Here is a 26,453-nt window from a genome sequence, read left to right on the forward strand (position 1 = left end):
CCTGTTTTTGTAAAAATAATTAAACCCGGTCTAATTTTAAACTCCTCACCAAAATTGTTTCCTTTTCTACCCTTTCATATGGGAGAATACAAAAATAGAGATTTAAGATTGAAGAACACCGAGGATTATGAGAAAAAATAAATGAAGAGCACCGATTGAATAACATCGAAATAGTGATGTTCTTGTTTCGCCATTGAAGAAACAAGCTTCCACTTTCAATCTCTCTTAATCACCTTCGATTTTTATCAGTAATCAATTTCGATAGGTTTGGTTCGATCTCTCTCTCAATCACCTTCAATTTTTTTCTAGACAGGAGCTTGGTTTGTTTGAAAGATTTGATTTTGAATCTATTAACTAATTTTCTTCAACTATTTTAGATCTTCTTCAATTTCATCTTATTATTGGGTCTCAATCTTCTTCAAATTAATTGAATAGACTTGATGATATCATCTCAACTTGTGGGTTTGAACAAATAGTTCCATTTTTTCTATTCTTCTATCTTTTTTCCTTTCTTCCTTCAATTTTTCAGTGCAAATGTATTCTCACTATAAATTATACTATGTAGATATATTTTTACATATGAGTTTTTCTATGTAAATTTATTTTTGCATACTCGTTAAATTTATTTTCGCGTACTCGTTTTTCTATGCAAATTTATTTTTGCATACCAATTTTTCTATGTAAATTTATTTTTGCATAGTATGCAAATTTAATTTTTCAAACTAATTTTTCTATGCAAATCTTTTTTTGCATAGTAGTTTTATATGAAAAGTTGTTTTTGCATAAGAATTTTACGTTGTGGCTTCTTAATTCATGAAAAGTACTATGAACTTTGCTAATGTCAAAATGCATGGCATCCTTCACGATAATCTTCTAGAAGTGGTGCGGTGAAGAGAAGATGGTGTAGGAGATTCTTGAGACTTTGGACGATGCTGATGCTATAAAGGCCAGCAATCTTAATAACTCTTCAGATGACTTTGCAGCTTGGGATAAGAGGCTTCAAGCGGTTGAGATGCTTGGCATGAAAGTGGGCTTTTTACAGGCCGGATGAAATTAGCCTGACATCTGACATAATATATGTAAATATATTTTTACACAGTCATTATATGTAAATCTATATTTACATAATAACTTGACCTATGAAAACTTAAATTTATATAGTAACTTTTTGGTAATAAAAATTGCCCGACACCTAACATAATATATGTAAATGTAAAGTACAAAAGTTGTTCTCTATGAAGATGTAAGATGTAGACACAATCACTGAAGTTTATCTTGTATCGGTGGCATCTAGAATGAAGCAGAGTAATACAAGTTCACTATTATATTTAGGAATTGTGGTGCAAATAACCCAGGAACACAAATTGCAGGAGTTTATACAATTGGGAATAAGCGGCAAGGTTATCTGGCTTCCTGATTCTTTCACAAGATTTAGTACAACCTTTAACCTTTCTGCAAAGGTCACCGGGATTTGATTCATTAAATGCGTCAGCTATGTTGAGCTCCAATTTTAAACTACTAATTGCAAAAAAATGCATTCAAGGAAACTAAAACTTCATATTAACCACTTGTATAGATACAACTTGGTTATACTTGTAGATCAATAATAAACAAGCAAATGTACCATCATATATGTCTACCCAAACAAAGTTCCTAATCTAATCAAAACTAAACCAAGCTCAGAGACGACAATTATTTCCTAAGGCATGGAATTCACTTAGGATTAGGTGGGCGGTTGTTAGCAGTGGAGACCCTAGAACACCATTCAAGCAGCCTTGTGGCAGATAATCTCAATGAAGCACAAACAATCCTTCTTTGCTTCTATTGCTGTCTCAATTGCTTCCACAAGCTCTTCCTCATATCGAGGATTTAAATGTCTTGTACAACTTCTTCTTGCTTACATTCTGTTATAATGACAAAAAACTAATTAATAACAAAGATCATCTATGCAAAATTTAAAATGCAGAATTGTATTACTATGCAAATTTAAGAATGCAAAGTATAAATATTATGCAAATCTAAGAATGCAAAGTAAAAGTACTATGCAAAGTTAAGAATGCAGAGTAAAATTACCACCACACATTACACAAACATGAAAAAGCAAATAAAAAATACTGTGCAAATTTAAGAATGCATAGTACAAATACTATGCAAATCTAAGAATGCAGGGTAAAATTTAAGAATGCAGAGTAAAATTACCACCACACATTACACAAGCATGAAAAAACAAATAAAAAATACTATGCAAATTTAAGAATGAAGAGTAAAAACAACTACGAAAATATAAAAATGCATAGTAAAACTACTACATACACAAACATAAAAATCTAAAGTTGAAATTGCAAAACTATGAAAACTTGAACTGATTTTAACAAGATTTGGTTTGTTTGTAGTTTTTGGAGCAGCCATCTTCTCAATTTTATCTCCATCTCTTCTAGAACTTGAAGGTTTGATTTTAAGAATGCAGACTAAAACTACTACACAAATATAAGAATGCAGAGTAACCACAGACTACATCTTCAGAGATTTTGTGAATTTAGTCTGCAAATATAAGAATGCAGACTAACCACAGACTTTACATTCAACTTCAATAATTAAATTATATGGAAGATGCTTACCCATGCAAATGATGAGAAATATAAACACTTTGGTGGAGAACATCCAATTAGCTTCACCACTTCCTTGGGGAGATGGAAGAACACGTACCAATCAATAATCTACCATAAACAGTAAGAAAAATAAGTAAATTGCAAGTTTTTTCATTTCAAAATATTTGAATAATCTTTTGTCGAGAAATAAAGAGAGAGTGAAGAGAATTTATGGTGGTGTCGGGAAATAGAGAGAGAGAGTAAAGAGAGACGAGGGTTTATGGTGAGAGGAAAAAATTTCAAATGTGAAAAAGATGAAAGAGAGGCTAGGGTTGTTTACGGTGGTGTTGGGATAGTTTTCGGGGTTATTTTTGTCAGTTTATTTTTGTTTTATAAAAGAGGGGTGTTTTGTTAGTTTGTTCACATACGAGGAGGTTTTATGTAATTATTTTTTGGTGAGGAAGATTAAACCGAAAACCTGGTATCTCAATATTACTCTCTCTCTATATAGAGAGTAAATTGCAAATAGAAAGTGAAAACCTCCACTTTTATGGGGATAAAGAGCCATTGGACTCAGCCTTGGTATAGTGTTTTGAATTTCTTGACCAATAGTGGGTGGGAATAAACACTGCAGCTTGTTTACATTCCAGCCCACCCCTACTTAGGCAAAGGTCTTTCACTTTTAGAACCCCAAGCCCACCCCTACTTAGGCAAAAAGGTCTTTCACTTGTAGAGCCCCAACCCCTTCAGTATCAAGACAGTGATCCACGTTATTGAGTTACAATAGAAAACATTCACTTTTCTCTATATGGATAATGGATTATAACATACCCTTATCCATTTATTTATTTTCCTAGGGATTTACTGATTTACAAATCTGGGGAAAGGCCTCCCAAGTATCGGCAGTTACATCAAGATGGGTCTAATGCGACTTTCACACCTACTGAAAGAGTACGAACTAACATTCCAGTCTTTGAGGCATGCTTACATTTTAGAGATGGAGTATCCATTTTTAGTTTTTTGCTTTTTCTACATGATCACAGTCCAAAACCATTATTGTTGGCATTATCAATCATGTCAAAATTATTTGGTATGTAAATAGGATAGACATTACACATACACTTGATAACAGTAAACCTCATAACTGGGCGTACTTCGTACACATTCATTTTAAGAACAATCAACTCATAACTTGGCATACTTCTTGAGAGACTCAGCTGCATCCTTTGCACTTTCTGGCACTGTCATGTTGGATAGAATAGTCACCCTTGATGATGATATCAAAATTTTATCATCAGAGTTGGAAGGATCAAGTTTCCAAAGTTGAACCTCCCATACCTACACAACAAGTTGCAGTTTTATCTTTTTCATGCATAAATTGTTAGATCTTCAAAAACCAATACCTAATCCCCCTAGTGGCTTTACTGTAGCTAGCTTGCCTATAAAGGCATAAGCAACCTTAAATAGTTCAATTGCAACTTTGTACTTTGTAACAACACGATGAGATGGAAACTTTAAGGAAAACGTGCTTCTTTATTTAATCAAAGGACCCTAATTTGTTGGGAGAAGCATCATTATACATAATACAAATGTAAAAAGCAGCTTACTAAGAGGGAGAATGAAAGAAGAATTATAACCTGAATGGTTTTGCCAACATTAATAGGCATGGCTTGAGCAACCACAACGTCACCCAATTGAGCAGCTTTGATATGATTAATAGACAAATGTATTCCAGCCACTCGTTGGAACCCAGCTGCAATGTGAGCTCCCATACTAGCCAGAGCCTCAGCTATTAGAGCCGACACTCCACCGTGCAACACCTTAAATGGCTGGCATACTTTCTCAGTCACCTTTAACCTCCCCGTCACCTTCTTTGCAGATACTTCTTCCATCTCGAATCCGATTCCGTTTAGCGGAAGGTCCAATTCTGCCATTTTCGGCTTTGCCCCCATCACTGACTGATCCATATTGCCAATCCAATAATCTGAATTGGAAAAAAAAAACGTTTTATACAACTGAAGGTTACACAACTACTTGTAATTGAAGACAGAAGGATATGTTTTGTAAGGGGTTGCCCATCAATATTTGTAAGTTCAGATATCAACTTAGCACAACTACATAATTGACTTTACTTGATCAATTAATTAATACAATTCAATTATGTACCTAAAACCACCATTCAACAATATTTAAAAAGTAAACTACAATAAGTAAAAATTGTCACGGTAAATATAACTCCAAAAGTTTGAACAAGAAAAACTGCAAAAAACCAGTTAGTCCAAACACAAGAAAATTTATTGAAGTAGAGACAAGTTGAGTTGAGAAAATAGAGAACCTGCTTGGCAGAATGGTTCTTTTTTTATTCTATGAGAGGGAATAAAGGGAGGAAGACAGAACGTGAGAAGATTACAAAGAAACAGTCTAAGGAGGTAGGTGCCAGTTAAGCTTTGTCTTCGCCCATATATGCCAACTAACGTGTCCGTGTAGTTCAGTACTTCTTCAGCTTTGGTAGTTGGGGGGAGATAAGATTCATAGAAACAAGACAATAGGCCAACAAGCCCATCATAGCTACAGTTCCAATTATGGTATAGGCCCACTTAAAAATGAATATCTTTGATCTTTTGGAAGGACTAAATATTGGTTTGAATGATAGAAAAGTCAGCCTTTTTGTACTTGCAACTCAAGTTAACTTTCATATTGACAGAGCACTAGCTACCAACCACTCAAACGGTTGTACACAGCAAAAAAGATGGTTAACTTGAACACCAAGTATATACTGATAGAAGCAGAAGGGAAGCTAGAAAAGTCTGGTAATTCCCTTCAATCCCCTTCTCTTCTTCTCAATCTTCAAGGGATCGTTGAATCTACTGCTCTCGCCATGGCATAATTGTCTATCTGCTTCTTTTTTACGAACTATTATCTTCGCATATCTTCTATTACATCACCATCACCCGATGTTTCAATTCTAATTAAGACGTCAAGCTAGTCTAGTACCATGTAATGATGTAAGCGCATGTCACTTTGAGAGGATATATGTAACCGATCTGTATTCAACATTCTTTTGCAGTAAATATAAATATCAGCACATTATAAGGGTAACTTTGAACAGCAAAATTTATAGTAGATTGTTTATGATTGAAGCGCCAAAATCAGGAACACCTTTCTTTCCTAAGATACCTACCCATCTTTCTCATGTACGTTAAGATAGCCTAAATGTACAGTATATATAGTATATATAGTTCAAAACTTCAAATTAGCCTTAATCTTGTTCAGGAATATCTTCTGGCAGTAGAGGTGAAGATGAGCCACTAAATCTGCCGGGCAGCAGTGTGTTCATTCGAGATTGACGTTTCGTAGGGACCAGACTACTCTGTCCCCATTCAGCTGATACACGATCACTGTCTTCATCTTCTCCACTCTTGAAGACTGGGTGGAGGTAAGCATTTTGAAGGTACTCTTTCAAATTGAGGTTTCTCTCCCTTGTACGTTCTAGTGTATCTTTCATCATCGCTTCCTGAAAAGGATGATAAGAAACAGTTAAAAATATATACAATGCCGTGTAATAAAAATTATCAAACCCCTTAGGCATAGTACAAAATATCCCGATATATCACGATATTTTGGAATATCTATCCAGATTTCAAATAAAGATATATAAATATCACGATATGCTCAGAGATATATAGGACTACAAATATCAACAATATTTCAACGATATTTGTGATATTTGGAGATATTTTGCAATATTTGGAGTTATTTGACGATATTTTGTATATATAACAATTTTATTTAATATTTATCATTATATTTTAAATAAATATAAATAATGTATCATGATATATCAATAAATATCCACAATATCCACGATATTTGTCGATATTTTAGATACATCCACGATATTTGCATGTGAAACAATATCAAATATCTCCAAAGAAGGGTATATATCCATGATACATATCTAGAAATTGAATATCGATAAATACCCATATCCTGACATTTTGTACTATGTTAGGCAGTACATTTGCAAAAATGAAGGGGTAAAATAGATGTGCATGCAACTGAATTTGTGGAACAAATGACAATAAAACTAAACTGGGAGGTCTGGGAGGAATCTAACAAGTCACTTCCCAGATGCCCTCTGTAATGATAATATGATATACCATTCCATTTTTCTAGCTCAACAACTTTAATCTTTAATCAAGAATATATATATATGATATACTCAATATTAAGATCATTTCTACAAAATTTCAGCTCATTTGGAAACTTCTAACATTGGAAAAAAACAATTACAAAAATTCAACATTTCTGGACCGTTAGATTTCTTTTTAAAGATGACAACAATTTTTATCTATGTTAGAGGTTTCCAAATGAGCTGAAATTTTGGGAAGATAATCATTATGGTGAGTGCTTTATAACCACAAAAAATTAGGTTTGAATTCATTTTGTAGGTGAAGTTTTTTACGCATACTTATTTTAAGTTAACTTAAGTAGCTTACTTTTTTAAGTATATATATATATATATATATATATATATTTATATATATATATATATATATATATATATATATCAAACTCTTGTCTCACCAAAACAACTTTCATTAACAGTAACGCCCTTGGGCCTAAAACTTTTCTTTTGCCTTAGAAGCCTTGAACAAAAAGAAATTTAACCTAAAACGATCCTAAATAAAGTAGGAACCAATAAGATTGGCAACGTATACTTCACACTTTAGATTGTATCCACTTTAAATGAACGCACACATGCTGGGGGAAATTTCTCTTACCTAACACGGAACACACATAACCCACCAAAGGAGACTACGTTCATCATGGAAGCAGCTGCAGCCTGCAGGCACACCCCTTTGGATACAAAATGCATGCTTCTCAATGGCAGGTTCGTGCAATATATTAAGGTTGCGCAGGGAAAATTTTAAGGGAGATGATACAAAGATGTTGTCTTCCAACAGGGAGATGATAGTTCCATATCATTTTGGGTACAATGTTTGGCTGCCTAAGACGGCAACCACTTAGTGTGCAATATGCGGCCACTTGTGAATTAGCATCTAATAAGAATGCAAAGGTTGGTGACTATGCAGTGAGAAGTGGGAAAGGGCATGGGCAATTTTATTAAGATAGGGTTTTATAAATTAGAAGGTCAATGCTCGCACACACTTGTTCGCATCTAGTTAACAAGGGGAGAAGTATCAAGTAGGAAGATGGGTGAAATTGGGTATGGAATAGAAGCAAAGAGTTCACTATGAGATGATAGCCAAGTCCCAAGCCTTAAAGATCTAAGAGACCTCACAGAATCATTGCTATTCATTCTTATAGGACACTTTGGATGGCTTAAATTCCTTTTAGGGTGGCATTCTTCAGATGGGCAGAGCTGTCAGTTTTGAGGACTAGTCTTTCGGTAGTATTGATGAAGATGTGGATGATATTCTTATCCAGTAACCATCTGCCAATCGAGTGTGGGTACTTGTCTTTGCATTTTAGAACAAGCCTTGGGCACCGCCACATTGGATTAATGAAGCATTTGGTGGTGGCATCATCAGCCATATTTTCCAGAGGCAACCTGAATAGCGGAGCACCTTCCTAAAAGAATTGTATAGGTTCTTTGAAATGAAAGGATTCAGAGACTCGTTGAAAACAAGACAAAGGAGATGTAAAATTGTATGTTGTTAATGGAAAAAAAGTTTGGAGAGAAAAGAGAGAAAAAAAAAGGATATGGCCTTATTTGTTTCGGCCTTTTATCACTTCAGAATATATATATGAAAATAAGACTTTACACTAATAGAAACTTCCTAACAGAAGACATTTAAAATCGTCTTAGAAATCAAGGAAATCTTCTATGACTGGTGTAGGGGAGCAACGGCTTGAGGGACTACGTAAAATCTAACCTCAGAACCTAGCATTTTGCTAAGTGACTATTGTATTTTACATCATATTATCTTCCGAAGAAATGAAATACATCATTTACCGTTCATAAAAGGAAAAAAAAAGTTCTCAGACCTTTGAATGTATGACCCAGATCCACTACCAAATAGAAATAAATGCATACTTGTCACTTTGTATACTTGTCAAATGCCCAATTCAAGAAAAACAATGCAGCCACTATGGAGCAGCAAGTTTTATCAGAATTGGTATCCACCGTGAACCACAGCTTTTACGTAGACTTCTACCAGGATATGAATAAATATCTAAAGCCGACTCTCTCTCTCTTCTACCAGGATATGAATAAATATCTCTCTCTCTCTCTCTCTCTCTCTCTCTCTCTCTCTCTCTCTCTCTCTCTCTCTCTCTCTCTCTCTCTCTCTCTCTTTTCAACCAGGTCTTCATTCATTTTCTGGAAACCAGCACAGACTAAGCTAAAAGAAACAGTAATCATTGCATGCTAATCCAAACTAGTACTATCCAAAGCAAATATCAAAAAAAACATATAGACATAATAGTCCATAATTGCATCCTGATGCTTGACACAAGGTCTGTTCATGATGAAGCCTCATTCTTCTTGAGTAAGAAGGTAACATGTGCCAATATTTGGAACATTGCTATAAGAATTTAGTTATTTACAGTTGGCATTCACAATGTCAAGAAATGGACGTGGTTTTGGATCTGAACTCAGTCTATCACTCTATCCCATCCCTCAAATAAGTGGTTTTAGTATTGAGCTTATTCAATCTGATTGTCAAGAGTTTCTTTAATTCTTTCTAAATTTGGGGCCTTCCCAGTTGTTGATGTGGTTAAACAACTTATACACATACACAGTAATAGACACTATACAAATTTTGAGAACATTAGCACTTTAAGGGGGGGCTATATTTCTTTTTAGCGCATTTTCTCAACTATGTGCTGCAGTAAGTACTATATTATAAGCTTCTCCATGCAGCACATGGAGTCGGTTATCCTGTGTAAGTTTACAACAGTATTCATGCAGTACTACTACCAGCAAGTAATGACCTTACAATCCGTTAGGGAAATTCTGACATACCTTTAATGGGTATCTAACAAATGCAGGTTCAAAACGGCTTTTGCAGAACCTGTGAAACCATATCGTCAATACTGGAAGCACAATGAGGAAGGGCGTTGATTGCGCTGCTTGTTTTGTGCTTAAGAGTCCCATCAAAAGCAGTTGTGAAATAATCAATGCAGCTATAATGCGCCCATGTACATCAGGCCAGAATGCCGCTGCGCTTTCATATTCTTGATTGTAAACATTAATGATCTACAAAATAATGTAAGAACTTTAATTAGAAAAAAGCACTTTACCATGGAAAAAGTTCTAACTAGCAACCACCATCGATGTTGAAATACGAAAACATTCAAAGGTAATACGAAGGTTTCATTCCATTTAACTACCCCACTTTCCTCTTCCATTTTTATCAATCTTCAGTAATAAATAGAAACATCAATCTTTCAATAATTTCAACAAAAACACCAACCAACCAGCCAAATGTAAATTCAGATTTCTCAACTATTTCTTTAACATGGTTTGTTATTTTTCAATAACAGATTCTTATATGCCAATTTAACGTGGTTTTTCAATTGGGTACGTGGTATTAAACATGGGGCATCCAACTCAAAACCAATTCTTAATTGAAAATCGTTTCTCAGTCTCTGAGACCATCTGCACCACCTTTGTATTTGGTGAAGAATATTTTAACCTGTGGGTTGGGTTAATATCATACCCAACAAATGAAAGTTTTGGGAGACATTGGTCATTCAGAGGGCCATTCTTAAGAGGAAAAGTAATGCAATGCTTTTGTCTCAAATTAGAATGTGGATTTTCTCCGATGGGAACGCAACAGCTCAGAAAAGTAATTTGGTGCAAATATTTCACACATACCAAGCACAACATTGTAAGAGATGGCGTGTGCATTGTTCATGATGGAGCAACATATTAAGCTACATGTGGACACGTTTCACACTGATTTAATGTAGAGAGGACCATTCTAGCTATTGCAAGTGCTACTGCCATTGCCCATTATCAAGAGGGAAGTTCGTTCGTTAATAGAAGACCAAACTTGGATCTGCTTACAACCTTATAATAAGCTGCCTTTTAATATTTCCAATTTCCGCGCCTTGGGGGAAGGGGGTTTTTTTATATGAAAATTTTCCAACAGGTTATGTGGACTCTTCCCAAATTCAGGGCTCTATTTGTGATTTTACTATTTTAGCTTTTCAAAGGTAAAACTTGCTCACTTTTCCGTTTGTACTTGCAGAAAACAACCTGTTTATACTCACTATACTGTTTGTTAAAGTTCTAAGAGGACATCGTTGTGTGCAGATGGCCCATTGGGGGTTCTGGGGCAGCGCCCCCGACCCAAATATTTTAGAAGTCTCTATTATTGTAAACTCTTATTTTGAATATATATATTGAAGGGATACAAGGCCGAAATTAATAAGGCTGTATCCTCTTTTTCGCTTTCCTCCAAACTTCCTCTCCATCAACAACAATACAATTTTACTATGTTTATAGGATTGATAATGATTAGCCATAATACCTTCACCTAAGGAAAAAGTAGAGAAGTAAAATCATTTTGGCAGTAGCCATGACGCGTTGACATGTACCTAGTAACCATAATTAGTACCTAGGTTTGTAGGGGATTTCATTGAGTCGGCTTTTGTCCATTATGCTTGAATCTATAAAGCATAATCTACCTTGACCCTATTGGTCTGCTAGAAGCAATGCCGGTTCCATCTAAGAGGTAAAGTGATCAAATCGAGGAAAAAAACAATACTGTATGTACTTCTCACAGTCTTACTTATTTGTGATTATATGAAGTTGTCATAGAATTCTTTATAAATTTGTGACAATGTGGCTAACTAAGTAATTATAAATTTTATTTAAAAAATTACTAGTTCCAAAATTTGCCAAATATATACATATTTCGTCATGGCTAAATTTTGTCAAAATATTTCTTTAGTCAAGGGTCTGTATTTCTCCAAAATCACTCTTCCAAAATTACGAGTTTTTATTGAGTGCCTGAATTAACAAGAGCTGTAGTCCCAAAAGTATGTGGGGAGGCATTTTTTCTTTTGTTATTAGATTTTAGATGAACATGATTTCAAGATAACAAGTCTTTTGGATATTGACAACTCCAAGAGTTTTTATCTTCCCGGTTGTGGCAGTTCTCAAAAAATTCTAGCTCCCACTTTCTTTCTTGAATCTACACATGGATAAGTACAATTTGGTTTACACTTACTAATAAAATAAAATAAAACATATCTATTACGCAAAAAAATAACAAAAAGATTCTCAAAGTTGTATTGGTAGTATATTAAGTATCTACCTGATGGCGAAATACAACGTATGCCAGGCAAAAGAAGACCACGACGAAAGGCAGTAGAATGGGTGTCACTACAGCATACACCAGGCCAAGCAAGAAATAAAACTGTATTTGAGGTTCTCCTGTGTTAAAACCAAGACTCCCTGGATCCATTGCCTCTTCTCTGTCCTTCTCAGTCTTTACCATGAAGAAATTCTTTAAGTGGAAAATGATCAACGGTTTCAACCTTATAATCTCCCCAGCTACTCCGGCCCAACCATCGATCATTATGTAGGTTATGAAAAAAGTTGCTTTCATTGGAATAGATACACCAATTGTCTTGGGAATACTGCACCAAAAACAACCTGTTAAATATGGGGACCAAATAAAGCAATATTTACTGAGAAAATCAGTAGTAACAACCTAGTCAAGATGAAATTCAGAGATGCAGAAACACATAAAAAAAACTCTATGTGAACTTTTAGAGTTCTTGTCTTAGGAACTGTCACATCACAGCTACGTGATGTGTGACCATTTGTAAAATCAGCTGGCAGGCTTTCAAAATTGAGTCCAGTCAATGTATCTAAAAGAACTAAATAAGTGTTAGGTATCCTAAGAGTCATGATAGTTAATGGTGGAAGTGTCTAGGAGGTTTAGGGACTCTATATAAGGTTTGTAAGTTTGCTGAATAGTCAGTTGTATTTGTTTCCTGAGTCTTTCTTTTGTTATCTGTGGATAACTTGCTGATTTTAATTGTTTCTACACTTCAAACAGCCTAGTCTTTGTTGGTTTTCTTTTAAACTAAACCATTAATTCTTCCCTAGTAAGTCTAATTGCATTAGCTGCAACCAACACTCCACAGCATAAGCAAGACAATCTCCCAATTCATCATGTTCACTTAGTTTTGAGACCCCTCTTGGAAGAGTTAGACAAGAACACTGTAACAAATTGCTGATAACTAATGAATTGATGCCCGGGTTGCTATGCAAACTTTCGTTCCGTCCCGACTGCATTGCAGTAAACTAGTAACAAGGAGTCACAATGTGACTAAAGCTGGATTTGGCTTCCTTTGATTTTGTACCTTATACCACATTGCGTAGCAACCACTATTGAACTCAAATGTGTATATATTTCACTCTAAATACTGATTTCAAGAAGCATGAATTTAAAACATTTGAAATCACTTCATACATCTTGGATATTAGTCTGAGTCCAACAATGGTAGTCCCTCTATATCTCTAAAACTGAAAAAAAAACTGTGTTTTAAGGATAGAGAGTACGAAATTGCAGCCAATGGTTTGGAACATACTACACCACTTCAACTGGCGTAGTTTGAAACCATCCAATTTATTACGCCACTTCGACCAGAGCAAAATGAAAACAGAAAAATAAAATAAAATAATTCCATTCTACCCCACTTCAACTGGCACCAAATGACATCCATTGTTTTTCTACGCCACTTAAACTGGCGCCATTTGGTTTTTTTCAATTTGCGCCAATTCAACTCGCATAGAACGCACTTTGTATTCCTCAATATTACTCACTCTCTATATATAGAGAGTAAAATATAGATAGAGAGTAAAAGCCACCAGTTTGGACTCCACTTTTGTGGGAATAGGGATCCATTAGACTCAACCTTAGGAATTATAATAGTGCATGTACAAGAATATAATCTCTAAGAAAGAATTCAGATAGGTCTTTTGGCAATGACACATGAGGAAATGGTGATTTTATAAGTTAAACAGAAAGAACTCCCCGTCTACTTCCCTCCCCTCGCCTCCCACCCAGCGCCCACAAAAGAAGTAAATCTGGTGATTCCAAAAGACAAAATTCAGAGATGCGGCAGTGTAAAATCTATGATTTCAATGACTCCTCTTCTCCCCTTTGGGGGAGGGGAAAAAGAACTCTTCTTAATATGAACTCAGACCTCCGATGTCTGTGGACAAATTCATACACGATGGAAGTGCTGTTTTAGAAATATATGGATCCTATGGGTGTAGAATCAGCTTTAACATGAGTCTTGTCCCTTCAAGAAGATATAAGGCCAAGCTCAAACAGTTTTTAACTTAATTGAGCAACATATATTGATTAATGTCTAAAAGAATAAGCGTAACCAAACAAACATTGAGAATGGTAGCTAGAAAACATACTTGTTCGCTGGCTCATGGCTAAAAGAATGTAGCTGTTCAAATGCCGTTCCAGTGACTATGCTCCCAAGGAATACATTGACAAGCTTAAAAAGATAATATCTACTTGCAGATCTTCTCTCCAGATATGATATAGAGATGAAACCCTCAATTTTAGACATTATCATCAATATTGTTGGAAGAAGAATGAGGAATATCTTTAGTACAATTCCAGGAAGAAAACCTTGGATAAAAGCCTTAATGGCATGCCTGCATTGAAAGTCAAGCAATTAAGCTAAAAGTAAGAGAAAAATATACAAACGCTATACTTTAATCTGTACCAAAAGGCAGGTTTTGCAATTTCATTGACACTGATACACATTATTCATCTTTTGATTTATCCTTACAAGTAATTGATATAGAACGAGAAACCTGAATATACTTGTAAATGGTATAGTTTGTTTTGAACTTTAAACCAAGGAACTCCAAAACTTTGGGCAAAACATTATTATAATTTAGAGCAATATTCAGAACCTACAACTGTATGAACGCCGCTAAACTCCAAGTATCTTTTTATTCTCCTTAGGAGTATGTTCATATAGAGTCCAGAATATAAATCTTGAAGTACAACTGTCTAAGTAGTTTTGAATCCACATATATATTGAATATCAATAGGAAACAATAATAAAAGATGTTGACAACCTCCTTATTTAAAGCCCGCGACATGGGGAACGTCATAATACAGTATACTCAAAAAGGGGTTATGGCCCTGACATTGGGCAAGTATAACACATAATAATAAGAGTAATAGACAGTAAGAATGATAAGAATACGAATAAGAATCTACAACTGATGCATAGCTACTTCCCAAAACAAGACGGTACAACACACGTGTACAAATAAAAAACTTATGCAGAGTCTAGATTAAGGGGTCCTACCATGCAAATGAACAAAGAAACCCTAAAAAGCAATAAAGAGCTCACCAAAGCTACACTCAAAACAAAATGGAACTCCAACTAAATGACTCAAAGGGAGAGCTCCTCCAACACCCACTGCTTGGATCATGTATAAGTCATTACTTCATAGCCAAATGAGAGCTGCGATACTATCTACTAAGTTTGGGCAACCAACTCAAAACCAAATGGCGATTAGTTTGGGCATCCAACTTATAACCAAAAGCCCTAGGATATAATTATTTTAACTTAAAATCAAAAGGATTTTAGATACCCGATACGGGATTATACAACTCAACACACACCATCACACCTAGCATATCTTGAGCCATACACGTAAAATATTTTTAAATGGGTGATGTGTACATGGGCCTTTTGGGCCAGAGAAATAGTCCACTAATAGTCTACTCTGATACCATATTGAATTCGGGCATCCAACTGAAAACCTATTGGCAGTTGAGTGGAGTGGCTCCAGGAACTGTGCGAGGATTTACCTATTATGCAAGGGTTTACAGATCCCACATAGGACTATACTAACAATACTATTTTCTCCCACTCCCACATAGGAAACATATGACTCTTGAACTTATCATTTATTTATTTTTAATGATATTAGGAACATTTACTCTTGAACTTATCATTTATTTATTTTTAATGATATTAGGAGCTTTACTCCCCTCGACACGAGTATCGATTTAGACACCAGTACGGAGATTCAGACACGGCAATACTGAAAATCAAATTCGTAGACAAGAAGGTTATAGAAAAGATAAGTTAACTTTTAAAGTTACAGGATTTCAATTATAGTATTCACGTTCCTTTTGTCGTATCTTTTTTAAGGTACAATATCATCCATCTCTTCATCTAGAAGTGTCGGTGTTGTATCTGAGTCATGTGTCCATGTCAGACGCGCAACAGAGCCTTTGGCCCAACATCCAAGGATCTCAATTTGATAATTTGTAGGTAGATACAAAGATACTTTGGAACATAAACAAGAGACAAAAGGGAGAACATCTCAGATCTTAAGACACCTAGGGTAATAAAGTTGCGGCATTCTTTTATTCTCTTTCATATTTACACAATATAATATACATGTTCTTATCTGAACAAAATAAACATCTTAGCTGAGTCTCTTCATAACAACCTGATACATGCTTCCCAAATACTTTAAATGATACATGGGGCATGTAGTTTCGAAATCGGCTGTTTAACTTCAAGACCAGAAACTAGCTCAAACAAACAAAGGATCCCAAGGAGAAACCTCAATTGTTATGGTAGAAGGAGAGGGGCATTGATATAGTGAAATTGTATTGTTGTTAATGGAGAAGAAGTTTGGAGAAAAAGAGGATACGGCCTTATTGGTTTTGGCCTTGTATCTCTTCAATATATATATGAAAAAATAAGGGTTTACAATAATAGAAACTGCCTAAAATATTCAGGTCAGGGGCGCTGCCCCCGAACCCCTAATGTCCTCTTAGAACTCTAACAAATTCTATGGGTAAATTTGGAGAATATGATCAAATATGGATTAGTACAAAATAGGAGACAGGTATCTCGAGAGTTATCTTAGATGTCCTCTAAGAACTCTAACAGATATGACCCAAAGAACGAGGTCGGACATCTCCTAAACCATTTCCACCACTTCCACCCAAAGATCATGCGTCTCAGCAGTCCAAGAATGTCACTGACCTGCCTGTCCCTAATTGCTTGATGGGCAATCAGTATCCTGTCTCGGATCTGTTTACCATTCACAAAAGATCATTGGTCACCAGAACAAGATTGGAAATCACAGAAGTCTTAAAGATGATCTTACACAACAGGCTCACCAAACTTTCTTTTATCAGTAAAAGATGATTTATTAGTATAGATTTGGCAATTACATCAACACACCAAGAACAATAACAACCTATTCTTCAGGGAACAAAACCAGACCAAAGTACACCCATGTACGTGACCCCACGCCAAAAGACCCAAAAAAGAAAACAGAACCAAACGAAGATTAAACTAAGACAGTAAAAATAAACGTTAACATAAAGAAGGGACTGCTATCATGTGAATAGGTGTAGAACAAACTCACACTTCAATTACAGGTTTCAGAAATGGAGCGGCCTTCTCAATTCCAGTGATGTTTGCAAGGGACTGTACAAATGCTATTGGGATCATGAAAAAGAAGGTAAGGAAGAAGAATGCAACAGCTATAATCAACCTCCGAATTGTAAGTGTAACAAAAGGAACTGCAAGGTTGTGCCAATATACATCTCGCGGTTCTGGAGCCCATTCTGTTAACCACATAGTGGGATCTCTGGATTGTTGAGTTTGTGCAGAAACAGCAGCACCCCACCGGCTTTTGAAGGAAACAAATGCTGCTGGCATGATAGACTTAGGGTTGCTTATAATCCTTTCTCGCTCTGCCTCTATCTGCCATTGCGTAGAATCACCGTCCCAAATTAATAACAACATGAGAACATTTTTGGGAAGCATAATGTTAAAGAATTACTAAGTATAGAGCAAAACTATATTTGCCTTCAACCAGATAACTGATGACCGCTACATTCTTGAAAAGAATATCATGCATGAAGATAGGTAACACATACTTCCTCTGATATCTTCTCCATCTCAGATGTGTAAAAATCAATGGCATCCACTTCATCTCCGAAAAAGCCTAAAAGACCGGTCTGTTACACATCCAAAAAAAAAACAGAAAATGAACATTTATAAGCACGGACATAAAAAAAGTAATTAAAAAACATAAAACAATAATAAAGAAAAAATAGCCAATATATTGTTGAAAGAGATTGTGAAATCCAGCACAAGGTTTAATGTATAGTACCTTCATTCTTGGCCTTTTAGATTGGTTTCTAGAATATTTAAGTTGATAGTAATCAAGCCAGTTCTGCATCTTTTTCTTCTCCTTCACCAAATCTGCAAGCTCATTTGCATTGTATACAACCTGCATGACATACACAAAACTGACAAAAGTAAACAATAAGCTATGTCATAATAAAATAATAAAATTAAACAAAATAAAGGAAGGATAAGGAAGAGACATTGTTGTACTTTTACCATTTTGAAATGTAAAAAACCAGTACTCTTTTCTTTTATTGGTGAATAAACTTTTACAAATACAGCCAACTAAAAAGGCAAGTAAGATGAGAAGTAATACAATAGAGATTAGAGACTACAAGGAAAACAAATTATATAAAAAAAAAAAAACACACACACACACACACACACACACACACACTAGGAAAAGCACAAAGGCTTGCCCCATCTCACGATGGACTCCCATCTAAATACAAAATACTCAAAGGGCATTTAGTGCGTCTCCTCATGCACTTTGACCAGGCCCATTATTCTTTATTGAGAACTACTTTACTCCAAAACCCGAGTTATCAAACTGAAAGTCCCTCTAACAAGAGGCCACGAGAGAACACGGGTATGACAAATATATCAATCCAAACCACTTTGTGATCCGCTAAGTCACGCCAAATGTGCCAAAAAGTACAAGCTGTGGCAGAAGCATGCTAACGGGGACAAGCGCTAGTACTTTTAAATAAATAGAAACAAACAAACTGAGAAATTTTAAAAATTTGCATCAAACCCTCATAATATTCTTTTCCTCTTGCACTTTGATATACAATATACATTTTAGAAATTTGCATTAAAAGACACAAAATATGCCTCAAATATTTCACACTGCGAATTAGAGATGTTTACCATATAGTGGAACTATGACTTCTACCTGATGAGTGAGATAGTGATCAGGATGGTTGACCAGAAAAAAATGCTCTACAAGCTCACTAACTGTTTCGTCAGGGTCCGGTGGCACATTTCTCACAAGGACCTGCAAAGAACCATATCTCAGACAATCATGTGAATTGAAAACTTTCTGCTATAATCAAATTGGATATGCCGTATGTAAAGATATTTCAAAGACCATTTCATGTAAAATCGATTCTGTAACAGACACGTGCTTGAGCACATGGACATATATCGGAGGCACGACACATGCATGTCTTAGGATGCCAACTTACTTGCCAGAGGTTTGTATTTTTTTTCAGCATGTCCCTTCATGATTGAGGCATGATCCAAGTAAAGATGTGTTGTAGGTGATGCCAAAGGCACGTCTACATATGCTCGGTGCACGATCCCTACGGAAGGTATGTTAACATGTGCTAAAAGCTCATGGACACATGCCAAAAAAATAAACTGCGTTGACAGCAAAGAATTGAGGGAGCAGCACAGGCACATGTAACTGCTGATGCGTGTTCATGAATGTCTGTGCATTTGCGTACTTCAACAAGTATATAATATTTTAATATCAAAGGAATGATAATAATGTACAGGTGAATTATATACTTCTTTCTATCACCATCTGCGGACAACAATACGAAACAAATCATTTCGGGGTAATTTTGCATCAACCCCTAATACTATTCAACAAAATTGTATTCCCCACAAATGATTTGAAACAGCAGGCTTTTTCTCAATTATTATGATGGGCATCAAATTCAAATAACGTGCCGAAACGAATGAACAGTGGTGAACAGCGAAAACCGTTATAGGCATAAATACCCTATTATGAAATGAAGTATTTCAATTACTTCACTCAGTTTACAACAGAAACTGAAATTGAATCCCCTGATTCGAGACTTATCCACATCAAACTTTACAACAGAATCCTTGGTTGAAGAATTCTTATGCCTAAGTAAAGATTTACACTATACATAGGTCTATCTGTTAATAAAATGCACATCGTAAAAAAGGGTACCTTATATTAGTAAGAATGCGTAATAAGTGCACTTCATATTTGTAAGAGTACAATTTTCCATTTTCCAAAAAATCGAAACCCTAGATTACAGTATAACTAATTGTACCATTTTCCAGAAGAGCAAAACAGATAAACAAATAAAACAGATACACAGAAACGAAATACATCAAAGCACACTTACACCTAAAACACGCATCCAAGTTTTGGCCTTTGGCCTTGCAGAAAGTCAAAACCCTAGATCACATAATCAATTAATTGATTTTCGACCATGGAAAACATTGGAAAAAAAAAACAACAACAGCACCTAAATTTTGTATAAGAAATTAGAAAATCTCGTTGCGGGAGTAGAGGAAGATGAAGATCGGATGTTTGTCGCTTTTTAGATTTTTCAATGTTTGGTTGGACTAATATATGAAAAAGTCTACCTTTGCCTGATTTAACAAGTATCACCACCAATGTACACTTACTAATCAGCCCACCTAGGGGGTCTGGTAGGGGAATTACTGAAATTGGAACAGAAACCCTCTAAACGGTTATAGAGGACAGTATCCATAGCAATATAGCATTAGTGAAACTTTTGTGATCGACCATTTAAGGGCACTAGCAACATGCACACGTGCATTACATTGTGTAAAGATTTTAAAGAAAGTACCACTATTTGAATTTTTAGTTTTTCAAATAGTGTCTATGTCGTAGAGCATGAGCACACTGGATTTTGTTTAGTGGATTTCTGTCAATACATTGAAATATTTTCAAAATTATAAGAAAAACTTCAATACAATTTTTGAATATGTATAGAAATATTTCTGAAATCGATATATTGACGATATGTCCGAGTGAATATAATTCAGTGTGCTGATACTTTACAACATAGCCATTATTTGAAAAATCAAAACTTCAAATAATGGTAAAAACTTTAATATCTATTCAACAATACAAAATGTAATGAACATGTGTGCCACGTGTGTTGCTAGTGCCCTCAAAAATTTGCAGATAGAAGTTTCACTAATGTTAGTTGATTTTGTGTTGATGAATAGAGATTAAAGGTATGAATTTGTTAGGGTTTATGAAGAACTATGGTTCTTGTTATTTAACGTATGTGTAGATCTGTTAATTGTTGCTTCCGCCGATTAAATTTACATTAAAAACCATGAGCTGTGTTACTATAATTCCAGTAACAAAGTTCATGGTTTTACATCATTGAGATTAACAACCACACATTTGGTGTCTAAAGTCTTGCAATAAAATATATTGGTTCCTGAGCCGCTTCACTCATAGCCAATGGGTTTTATGTTGGATGCTCCAACGTTTAAGAAACAACTTTAAGAATAAAGTTAAAGTAATCGAGAACTGAAAGAGCTTGCTATGGAAATGGTGGGAGAAATTGGTGGCAAGGAAACACAGAAGGCTGAAGTGAGGGAAAGTAAGCTGTAAAACACTAAGGCAAGAAGGTGGCAAATCAGAAAGAAGACCAAGAGGCCATGGTAAGATTCGAGAACTGATGAAAAAGGAAGAGATGGCTGAGGTTGAAACAGATGATAGAGACGAGTAAGACCACGAAAATTGTGAAGACTGAAGAGGATGAGATAATAGACCTTGAATTCTCAGACGACATTTGGAGGCCGTGACAACCAGCGTTATCTATTTGAGCCACTCAGGTGGAAGACGGCACCTGATCAAGGCTGAGAAAGCATGTGTGTCAAATTAGTTACTTTTCTCTTTTGTGGAATGGTTCAATGGGTCATCTCATTGGTGGTTCGTCTTTTGCTGTCTGTTGTGTTGTATGTTTCTGGCTTTTCCTCTTTTGCGTCAGAATGGTGTACTTGGGTTTATCAGGTCTCATACTTGGCTGCTTATTGTAATTTAGGGCTATGTAATTAAGGGTAGATGTAGCATAGCATATGGGTTCTTGGTCACAGGGCTAGATTCTTGCTAGTATCCTTAGTGCTGATGTAATCAAAACTCTGAATGCATCAATAATACATCTTGTACTTGTAAAAATATAAATGTATAAAGTCAAACTAAAAATCCAGTAGCTCTCAGAGTCAGCTTGGAAACAAGATTAGAAAACAAATGATGGTTTTGACAGTTAAAATCCACGAAGATGAGGCAACTTGATAGCCATACTGATTTCAGTATATTGAGAAAGTGTAGGACAAGATAACTTCAACGGGATAAAATAGAGAAAGAGTGGAAAAACCAACAAACAGGCTTTTGCTGAAAAATAACACAATTACAGATGCCTGTTTAAAGTATATTGTATTGATAAAAAGACATAGATCTCACTGTAAATTGATCTGGACGGCGTTGCTCCGATGAAAGAAAATGCAACCTCATAGATTCTACTAGTCCATACTCCTTGTGCAGAACATAACATGTCCAAAAAGTAAAAACATACGCCAGCACTATGTGAGTCCAGAACCTGCAAAGAGATAAAGTTTAATCCAGTTATATAATGACCTAATCAGCTAATCACAATTGATTTACGATGTTAATCCAAATTCCAAACCAACTTAACGTACAGTTGTCTACTCACAATGGGAAACAGTTTTTCTCAGTAACCAATGTATGTATACAACATTAGCCATTTAGCCTGCTATTAAGTGCTAGGAAGGGAAATGGAAAACGGCATAGCAAAGGCAAGCAGAAAAGGTGAAACACAATGAAAAACCGCATTTAGCAATGGGTGTCTCAGAGATGCAAACACTTTTACCTTTGCTTACTGCAATAGTTAGGTCATCTAACATAGTTGGTAACTCAAAATGATCTTTCACTAGATCTTTTTCGTTTTTACAGAGGTTGACTATGGTAAGAATTTTGTTCAAAATTGAACACCACATAAAAAGGGAGACGTAGATTTAATTTTGAATTTCGATATCAGACTACTAGGAACGCAACAAATAGGGTAAGCTCTGTGTAGCCGGAAGAAGAGAACGGGGTGAGAAATAAAAAAATCTCGATGAAAATCTCTAATCCTTGCCCATAAGTCCATAACCGAAAGTTGCGTAACTTCACCTGGTCTTACGAGAACAGTCTCTAAACTTTGCAACAAGGCAACAACACTCACAATATCCCTATCAGTCAAGGAAAGATGAATGCCTAAGTCCCAACTCCCAACTAAGCTGCTCATTATTTAACCGCATGAAATCACAAATAGGACGACTCTTAAGAGCAGAGATGGCATGGGGTCTCGGAAAGAACAAGAACAATGCTTGCTCCTCCAACCACTTAATTATCACCAACTCATCATAGAACAAGCCAATGCTGATCTAGAATATTAAGGCTTAAGGATTAAGGCTTCAGTTTCCAAGGAACCAACAGATACTACTAGAAGTGCATAAGAACTAGTTGTTACATTTAATGCTATATGAGATTCAAGTTTCAAATTTAATGTTGAACAAATAATTTCCAATTAATGTCTGAAAAATGCAAAAGAGCGGCTCCACACCTTTTTGATCCAGTTGGAATGTTTGAAATAGAAAGCCTGTCTATGTCATTGAAAGTTACATGAGAATGTTCCAGCGTGTCATTGGTCCAATTGACAGGTACCAGCACTGTAAAAGCTATAAGTGTGATAGGGACAAATAGTTTAAGCCTGCAAGTAGGAAAATATGACAAAGATAATTTGAACTTGGAATAGACAGCAAAATACTTTGTATGGGTATACACTGTTAATAAGATTTTTTATGAAGTGTTAAACAAACTAAATGATGACCATTCAGCAAACAATTTGAAAAGGCCTAAACAACTTAACTTATGAAAATAATTGTACGTTTCATTTCTCAATAAAAAGGACAAACATCCACTTAAAATAACATTATGGCGTTATTTTCATCAACCAGTCGGCGCCAGCATCTCAATGGCATGAGACTATGAGTGCACATATTCAAGGGATGCTTAGGCAAAAGATACTTAAAGGTCAAGCAAAAGTCCCAACTAGTTTAGTTTTAGTGCCGCGTTGAAATAAAAATTTTAGGTATCTGCAACTTTTAACATGTAAAAGCTCACAAAACAATGCCTACTAGGATAAAAAAAATCCTATCTAAATGAAAAAGATAGCACTCGTTAAGATAACCCTCACTAGCCTGTTGATATACTATCTCTCTCTTTACTCAATTACACATTAGAGAAGATCATGTGAGACTTCCCTTCCGGCTCCAGTGTAGTCAGTGGTGAGAGGATACCCACCCACTCACAAGCAGCTCCCTAATACTTTTCGGTGTGACATAATAATATCCTTTCTGTAACTAAACAATTCAATTAATTCATTCTCATAAAGAACAACCAAATTCAACAAGCACAATTATAGAGCTGATAACTGAACAAAAAGAAAATGAAGTACATTGTTGGGATATATTTGGCCATACCCAAGTAAGTAAATCCGCAGGTAAACAGCAGAATCAAGTCCTGCATGATTAATAAGCTCCGGCTCTGGCATTTTCAATGCAGAAGGCATCCAGTTAAGAAAGGAAATATATGATCTATAATCCAAATTGACAAACTTGTGCACAAATGCTCCTGAATGCACCGGACAACTTCTTAGACCTTTGAGATACCATTTTGGAAAATATACCCTATCATTGAATGGCTGCAAGCGTAGTATGGCAAATGCAACAAAGAAAGCAAACACACTAAGAATATTAATGGCTGCGGCGACCCCTATGTCTCCAAGTGAAGCCATCAATCGCTTCCCAAGTCAATATAAGCTCCCTGCACACGAGAAAAATCTGAATGATAGGCAGTACAATTACAAAACAAGAAAGCATTTCTGTGTAGTCCAAGAAAAATGGAGCTAGGGGGGATTCATTATTGACAATAATAGGACAATACTTCGGAGAAAATCAAAGTAAACTTTGTTATAAATCATAACTAAAAGCTGTAATTAAAGATATAATGTAGAAATGATATGTACAAAACTAAATATTAAAAGGATTTTCAAAGATATGTTATGCATATGATCAATAGAAATACAAAGTATAGCACGGAGATGTCTTATCAGAATAATCCAAAAGCAAGCTCGAGACAAAATGAAGTACACTAAAGCTCACTGAACAAGTCCCATCAAAGACTCCCATCAGAACACAAAACTCCAAAAAGGAGTATCCGCCAGTCCTCCCATATCTTTGACCAAAGGAATATATGTCCCTTGATCAAAATAACAACCTCCTTCAGAAAAGACAAATTATCATCAAAGTTTCTCCTGTTTCGCTCCAGCCAAATAGCCCACATGATCGCACAAGGAATGATCATCTACAACTTACAGTTTCCAGAAGAAAGAACTCTAAAAACCAGGAACGTAAGAGCTCCTCCACGGAACAGGGAGCTATCCAAACAACCCATGATGGGCGAACGGAACAACACCAAACGTCCCAAGAATATGGAAAATGAATGACTGTGACTGACCAACTCTTCATGAGACAAACAAGAGGTACAAAAGTAAATGATAATTTTCTTTCTTCTGAAAATATAATCTATAGTAAGAACAGCACACCACTTTAAAAAAGACAGATGACATGGGCTCTCAGCTTCCAGATAAAAAGTACTAGCTAGGAAATACTATATTAAAAGAATGTACTCTTGATAGAAAATGTCTTATACATGCATTGTTTCAAAAGCGGACACTGCTTGCACAAAGGAGGTGAGATTTTTTTGATGCTTAAGATCGTACATGGGATATGGCTCAAAAATGCATGTGGTACTGCTAGGACAAAGACCCTAATACTATCGCCAAAGACAGCAGAATAAGAGAACACGTGCACGGCTAGAGATTATTATTTCTAGGGTTCTTGTCAGCTTAGTAACACAGGTAGAAAAGGACATCGCAATGGATGAATAACCCATTACTTGTATTTCGGATGTCTAAGGGTATCATGAGCATAGTGAGACAGAGATTTCTGGTTCTTTGTATGAATTAGGATCTAACTACGTCCTCATATGTTTTATCAGTGTGGACTCCCTGCTCTCATTTTTTTGTGGCTATAGGATGCAAACTTTGACATCAGTTTCTTTACTCAACGGACGGGAATCCTTCCAAAATCATTCTTTTAAAAAGCTCATCTAACTACATTACTGGGCAGCACATTCAAAGACATTGGCATATCGCGACGCAGTTTTCATCACAAAAGTAAAAGGAAATAGATCAAAAACAAATTCTCACTCATTTGATCAAAGTCCCGGATCAATCAAACCAATGAGTCTTCCAAAATAACCCACATCTTTTAGGACATTAACATTATATGAGCTTGTAATACTAATCATTTACTGTTCATTGGAGTACGTGGTACTTAAACAAAAGTTAATCTAGTCCACCTTCCACCTTAAAACCCATCACACTCAGGGAGGTCCAGTAAATAATATATTCAATGCAAGTTTGAAAATGCATTTCATTTATCATCTAAAAGTACAACCTTTATATATATGGTAACCTTTTTGTCACTATTTACATTTGGTAATTCCATGAGAATCACTATCAATTACACATTACATAAATTATCAAAAAACAAAGGCATGCATCAAGCCATCAACTAAAAATACACCAAAACAAAGAACATAAAGGTAATGGACTAACCTTAAACAGTTCCTTTCGTTTCAAGTTTTAAGAAGTGAGAGTGGAGCTAGATACATGTATAGTTTCTCGGGATTCGTGCATGCAGTGGAAGAGAAAAAGAAGTTTTTTTTTAACTTGTAAAAAAGTAGAGACTGTTGCGTTTCGGTTTTTAAGACGAGACAAAATTTTCTAGTTTCGG

General features: G+C 35.6%; 2 protein-coding genes and 1 long non-coding RNA gene across 6 annotated transcripts; 1 reads left to right on the plus strand and 2 right to left on the minus strand.

The window, feature by feature from the left end:
• Window positions 1-3,630: 3,630 nt before the first annotated feature.
• DHNAT1 (Thioesterase superfamily protein) lies at window positions 3,631-5,107 on the minus strand. 2 transcript variants are annotated; one of them, XM_086557199.1, is made up of 3 exons: window positions 4,924-5,107; window positions 4,226-4,572; window positions 3,631-3,926 (listed from the first exon to the last, which is right to left on the minus strand). In XM_086557199.1, the coding sequence occupies exons 2-3, from the start codon at window positions 4,553-4,555 to the stop codon at window positions 3,774-3,776; spliced, it is 483 nt and encodes a 160-aa protein (XP_086413325.1). In that variant the 5' UTR covers window positions 4,556-4,572; window positions 4,924-5,107; the 3' UTR covers window positions 3,631-3,773. The 2 variants fall into 2 exon arrangements, with proteins under 2 accessions (XP_086413325.1, XP_086413324.1); XM_086557198.1 differs by lacking the exon at window positions 4,924-5,107 and adding an exon at window positions 4,755-4,894.
• Window positions 5,108-5,245: 138 nt separating this feature from the next.
• On the plus strand, window positions 5,246-9,729 carry LOC147504100 (uncharacterized). The gene is made up of 3 exons (XR_015192956.1): window positions 5,246-5,398; window positions 5,862-6,039; window positions 9,606-9,729. It is a non-coding gene; the product is annotated as an uncharacterized LOC147504100 (long non-coding RNA).
• Window positions 5,689-26,453, minus strand: LOC147504101 (hyperosmolality-gated Ca2+ permeable channel 1.5-like). Of its 3 annotated transcripts, XM_086557195.1 has the most exons (13): window positions 26,276-26,453; window positions 24,281-24,417; window positions 24,075-24,138; window positions 23,156-23,261; window positions 21,994-22,129; window positions 18,679-18,780; window positions 17,767-17,886; window positions 17,531-17,611; window positions 17,014-17,354; window positions 14,008-14,253; window positions 11,882-12,206; window positions 9,580-9,813; window positions 5,689-6,102 (listed from the first exon to the last, which is right to left on the minus strand). In XM_086557195.1, the coding sequence occupies exons 2-13, from the start codon at window positions 24,386-24,388 to the stop codon at window positions 5,848-5,850; spliced, it is 2,118 nt and encodes a 705-aa protein (XP_086413321.1). In that variant the 5' UTR covers window positions 24,389-24,417; window positions 26,276-26,453; the 3' UTR covers window positions 5,689-5,847. The 3 variants fall into 3 exon arrangements, with proteins under 3 accessions (XP_086413321.1, XP_086413320.1, XP_086413323.1); XM_086557194.1 differs by having other exon boundaries at window positions 23,156-23,302; window positions 24,075-24,417; XM_086557197.1 differs by lacking the exons at window positions 21,994-22,129; window positions 23,156-23,261; window positions 24,075-24,138; window positions 24,281-24,417; window positions 26,276-26,453 and adding an exon at window positions 18,971-19,461.

The sequence above is a fragment of the Coptis chinensis genome, chromosome 4, assembly GCF_015680905.1.
Source record: "Coptis chinensis isolate HL-2020 chromosome 4, ASM1568090v1, whole genome shotgun sequence".
Lineage (NCBI taxonomy): Eukaryota > Viridiplantae > Streptophyta > Magnoliopsida > Ranunculales > Ranunculaceae > Coptis > Coptis chinensis.